At 39.6% G+C, this 6,000-nt stretch overlaps 1 protein-coding gene across 1 annotated transcript in view; it reads left to right on the plus strand.

Moving 5' to 3' along the window:
- tm9sf2 (transmembrane 9 superfamily member 2) overlaps window positions 1-5,380 on the plus strand; it is a 41,321-nt gene extending 35,941 nt beyond the window's left edge. The window contains exons 14-17 of the mRNA XM_023262811.3: window positions 731-882; window positions 2,286-2,397; window positions 3,154-3,325; window positions 4,857-5,380. Coding sequence (XP_023118579.2) covers window positions 731-882; window positions 2,286-2,397; window positions 3,154-3,325; window positions 4,857-4,924 — 504 coding nt within the window. The 3' untranslated portion in view covers window positions 4,925-5,380. The remainder of the gene's footprint in view (window positions 1-730; window positions 883-2,285; window positions 2,398-3,153; window positions 3,326-4,856) is intronic.
- The last annotated feature ends 620 nt before the right edge of the window (window positions 5,381-6,000 follow it).

A 6,000-nucleotide genomic window follows, 5' to 3' on the forward strand; every position in this document is an offset into this window, starting at 1 on the left:
TGAAACAACTCTGAAAGCATAATAAACCACAAAATAACTACAGAACCGGAAAATGAGAACGTCCCGGTCACGTGGTGGCCCCATTGCGCGCCACTTGCCCCATTTATCCCACAGCCGGAAGCGCCTCTGTTTGGCCCATGACACAGAGGCTGCACAGTCATTGAGAGGTGAGTGTTATTGTCCGTGTGTGTTTGGTGAGGGGAGACGTGTAGGCGCCGAGTGTGCACCCTCGACGCGTTACAACAAGGAAGAGCTGAGTCCAGATATGGGGTGGATTATGACAGGCAGTTTATGAGTCCAGGGCCGGGGAACGTGCGGGCGATCTCGGCAAACAGCGCGCGCTGTGAGAATAATGGAGCGCGGCGCGCTCCTGCACCCCGCCCCCTCCGGAGCCGCCGAGAGGAGAAACGGCGCACAGGGCTTAAGAGTGACGGGGCATTTAGAGGCGCTCCGTCACAGTATGTTTATTCCTTTCGTCTGTAAAGCACCTTGTGTTACATTTTATTTGTATGGAAAGTGCTATACAATTAAAATTTGGTTGATTGATTGATTGATTGATTGATTTCTGTTTTCCGCCTCCCTAAAATGAACCGTGAATGTAAAGATGCTTCACTGTGGTTAGCATGTTTAACTTGATGACATTTTTACTCTCAATCGCTTTGTGACTGTGATTTATGTAATGCCTATGTGAAATGTTTATCTCTTTCCCTCTCTCTGCTGGTTGATTTAGGGTATCGAGTACCCTGTTCGCACCAATCAGATTCCTCGTCAAATCCCAGAACAGTCATTCTACACAAAGCCTTTTCCTGGTATCATCATGGGAGGAATCCTGCCTTTTGGATGTATATTTATTCAGCTGTTCTTCATACTGAACTCCATATGGTAAGAAAGAAGAAAAGGATTATTCATTCAGGTTATTCATAGAAAGTCAGGATCTTGTGTCTCAAGCAGAAACACAAATGCCATTCATGCTTCATTTTTAGATAGTAGTTGGATATGCTGCATACATTTTTGTCAATAACTATATTTAGAATTTACCTAGATTAAGTAAGTAGACTGGCTATTGTCATTAACAGTTTTTTTTTTTTTGTTACTGGAAAGTTGCACATTAACAGAAATTGTCTGACATCTCATTCAACCTTGGCAGGATGTATGTGACACCCCACATGAATGATCTAATTTGTCAGAATTTGAGATTAACAACTAGCGATGCCCTGGTCAACTTTTTTGTTTGACCCCGATCCGGGTCATTTAATATTCACTATCAGCTGATATCAAGTCCCAATCAGATACCGCTTTCCTAGTATAATACACACTTCAACTGCATCAAAGTTATTAAAATCATGTGTCATATATTTGGCAACTGAATAGCGCTGTGTTGCCTGAAGAAAAAACTTGCTTTCCTGCTGTGCTTTAATGTTAGGTACACTACCATTCGAAAGTTTGGGATCACCTAAAAATGTCCCTATTTTTGGAAGAAGAGCATTTTTTTTCAATAAAGATAACATTAAATGAATCAGAAATACAGTCTAGGCATTGTTAATGTGGAAAATGACTATTACAGCTGGAAAAGGCTGATTTTTAATGGAATATCTACATAGGGGTAGGACTGCCTGAAATGCAGTGTTAAGAGGTAGGGTGCACTGTGGCTCCACAAGCTCCAAAAGATGGTGAAAACCTGTATTCTCTACTTGCATGTCAGAGAATGTATTGTAGAATAACTGTAGTACCTTGTGGAATGATGGGGCCACCATGACAAAGACATCTGTGACACTTAATGACCTCCAGCCAGAGCTTGTGTGCAAGACGAGCTAAGAACAGCAGGACAGTGTTTCTGTATTCCTGATGCATATCAGAGAGCTGTCTTTGCTACCCAAATCATTTGTCTGTTGACTAAAATGACACAGGATAATTATCCACTGTGTTTAATTTGTGTTATCAGTTAATGATTATTGATTGATCATGCTGTGGTTTATTATACAACTAAACCATGCAACAATTGCAATCCTAATGCCTTGCCACAAATTGTGTTCTCCCTTTACAACACCTGTGAAACAACGGACATAAACTAAGGGTCAATCGTAGGTTTGTGTCGATACCAATCTACCTTGATCAACAACACGCTGAGCAGTTAAATTCTTTTAATATCTGTTATTTTTAAAATTTTTTATGCCTGTCAGTATTTTTACCAAAGATGGTGGCAAGCTTACCATAACATGCTTCACCATTCAATGATGCATTTGATCTATTCCAAGGACTCAGACATGTCTCTTCCTGTTCTTCAGGTCCCATCAGATGTACTACATGTTTGGCTTCCTTTTCCTTGTCTTCATCATCCTGGTCATCACATGCTCTGAAGCCACCATCCTGCTGTGTTACTTTCACTTATGTGCTGAGGTGAACATGATCAGTGCAATACATTTAACATTACCATTGTCACGTTTACATTTCAGTAAGGATATTAACATGTGTCATGTAGGTCATTTAAAATTGTAAAATAAATTAGGTGTTTTGTATTATTTATTAAATAACGTAGGATGAATTCTAAAGATACATTGCAATACAACTTTTGGCAGTCCCACAAAATTACACTATCAAAGAAATGTACAAATTTAAAAAGAAATCCGTGAATACAGTAGAAATGTATGCAAGTCATAGAAAGTTTGTATATGGACCTGCTCATGACTAAAATATAGCCTTGGAGGCCTACATGCAGGAGATTGAGACAGAAGTGTGACATGCCTTATTGGATGAGGTTATTAGATTTTATTTGGAATTTGTTCTGACCTCTCTGTTCTGTGATTGATTAAATAGTCACTAGCACTGAACACCTTTGCCCTTGACAGACTGCAAAAAAAAAAAATCCTATTATGTCTGCACCACCCGTAGACACCACAGTCCTGTTATCACACTTGAACTTGTTTTATGGCTCTAATCCAGGTTGTTTTCTCCTGACTAGATCCTTGCTTATGTTGTATCTGCTCTCAGATGTACGTCGCTTTGGATAAAAGCGTCTGCTAAATGAAATTGTAGAATTGTAGCACTGATAGCAATTTGTATCTCTGGAAACAGATTCTGTATGCAGGGGCTCAAATTTCCAAAACAGTTTCTTTATTTAAATCTCAATTCCGGCTATGTTCTTCCTCTTCATAGGACTACCACTGGCAGTGGCGTTCCTTCCTGACTAGCGGTTTCACTGCCGTCTATTTCCTGGTCTATGCCATTCATTACTTTTTCTCTAAGCTGCAAATCACTGGACTGGCCAGCATCATCCTGTACTATGGATACACCATGATCATGGTGCTCATATTTTTCCTATTTACTGGTAAGTATATTTTACATGCAGCCCATTATGAGTCATGGTGTGGAATTTATTTCTGGAGGTCGCATTTGAATTAAGATATGCATTTCCTCACAGCACTTCTGTTTATCAGTACAATACTTTTGCTTTTCCTTCCAATGACAATACCATGTCCAACAATTCTGTTGGATTTCACTCCATAATACTGTAAGATCTTGACCTTACAATTTAAAGTGTGGTAAGATAGCATATGCTATGATTTGGTGCAATAAAACTAAAATTTGAATATTGAATATTGTGTTCCAGAAGGCTGTGGAGAGTCAGTGATTAAAACGCACATTCAGATTTTAATAAAATGAGTTTGTTTAGATTTATGTTTAAGATGAAGGAAACTATATCACTGTTTACACTTAGTTACCCCATTTCAGGGGGCCATAATTAATTGCTTCATTAATGAGCTAGGTTTTGAGTACCTTTGAAGTTTGTAGTTGATGTTTTGGCATGAGGACCAGCCTTGCCAAAGAGAGAAAGTCAATGATTATGTGGCTAAAAAACAAGAATAAAAAACTCAAGATGACCAAAACCAACTGTTTGGAATGTTTGGAAGTGAGTGTAAAGGCAGTGGTAGGCCAAGAAAGGCCTCCGTTGCTGACAACAGAAGAATTCTCACCATATGAAGAAAAATTCACAAAGTTATCCATCAGATCAGAAACACTTTAAGAGGTATGTATGAAATACGCAGTCATTGCATCTAAGGGATATCCCAACAAGGTACTAAACTTGACTACTTAAATGTACACGTAGTTGTTACGTCCCAAACATTATTGTACCCCAAAATGAGGGGACTGTATAAAAAATTGCCAGAATTTCTACATGAGGAAACTAAATGTGACAAATGTTCATGTGAATTGCCTGATTACAGATTTAGAACTGTGGAACACAGGGATAAGTAAATGAAAAAAATAGTTCTTTTTCCCCAAACATTATGAAGGGCTATGTCACTCTGGCATTAATCGGAAATCTTTGGCTGTCTTGCTTTGATTCAGACATTAGCTACACATAGTGGTTTTGTGTGTGCAGGGATGGTTTTGTTGGCTGACGCTACCTAGACTGCACTACACTGCACCAAAAGCTTGTCTTGAACAACCAACAGCTACAATACAGTGTTAATATCCCTCATGGAACCAAGTTTAGACAAAGGCAAAGAAGTGTTGAAAGAGTTCCCACATATGTTGCAGTGCTTCATCTTAAACCCTCTCAGTTGGGTTTGGGTTGGAGATTGTGGAGACCATCAAATACATAACTCCCCTTCATTAAATAGCCCCCACAGAACTAGGAGGTCTGCTTTGTCTCACTGTCCTGCAGAACCGATACAATTAAAGAAAAAACCCTTGAATAGAGCGGGCTGAAGTATCTGACTGGCACTGTATGATGTATACACACAATATCATTCATAGACCATACCCCATGCATAGACTGCTGTTTCTAAAGCAAAATGCAAAGGAAGTCTGTTTTGTCGTAGTTCTAATTAAAGGTGTATTCTCTCTGTCCTCAGGCACAATTGGCTTCTTTGCCTGTTTCTGGTTTGTTACCAAGATCTATAGTGTGGTCAAAGTGGACTGAAAGACCCACACACACAAGTGACTGTACGTATATGACTGGACGACACTTTCTCCCATCAGCCTTTGGAACATCAACATTGTCAGAGTGAACTGAACATTACAACTTCTGTTTGACCTTCACATCCTCATTTCCTCAGATTACTTTTGTCCTTTCTTTGTGTGCCTAAAATATTTGTGTGAGCATGTATACGTGGAGTTACAATTTTTGTAAATAGGGCTGTATCTATACTTGCATATAATCTGAATGAAATGCATCATGACTGTACATGTTTCTTCCTAGTATCTGACAAGTAGACGGATTGTTCGTACTATGTCACCCTCATACAGCACAGTGACCCACAGCTAGACTGTCCAGAGACTGCATCACCTGTCATTAGATACAGTTTTGGTTTTTGATCCCTACAATTTGTGTTTACAGAGTGGCAGACAAATAAAGCTGCAAGGGTCTACTTCTTAACTACTTTATCAGAATGGCTGTTATATTTAAATTAAATATTTTAATCAAATGAAATTATACACATGTATGAAATTCAGTTCAAAAAGCACAACTTCCTAATTTTATTCAAAAATTCCAGAACTGATGAATGATGAGTGAAATCTTTATTTATTTATTTTTTTTAAATGATTCGGGTACCTCATATAGGGCTGCACAGTGGGGTAGTGGTTAGCACTTTCGCCTTGCAGCAAGAAGGTCCCTGGTTCGTGTCCCAGCTTTCCCGGGATCTTTCTGCATGGAGTTTGCATGTTCTCCCTGTGCATGCGTGGGTTTTCTCTGGGTACTCCGGCTTCCTCCCACAGTCCAAAAATATGCTGAGGTTAATTGATTATTCTAAATTGCCCGTAGGTGTGAATGTGAGAGTGCTTGTTTGTCTTTGTATGTGGCCCTGCGACAGACTGGCGACCTGTCTAGGGTGTCCCCTGCCTTCGCCCGAGTCAGCTGGGATAGGCTCCAGCCCCCCCCGCGACCCTAATGAGGATTAAGCGGTGTATAGATAATGGATAGATGGATGGTACCTCATATACATTTCAATGAAAGCTCTACACTAACATTTTTATCTACACTAATGTTCAAAAGTT

Source organism: Amphiprion ocellaris, chromosome 16 (assembly GCF_022539595.1).
Source record: "Amphiprion ocellaris isolate individual 3 ecotype Okinawa chromosome 16, ASM2253959v1, whole genome shotgun sequence".
NCBI classification, from domain to species: domain Eukaryota; kingdom Metazoa; phylum Chordata; class Actinopteri; family Pomacentridae; genus Amphiprion; species Amphiprion ocellaris.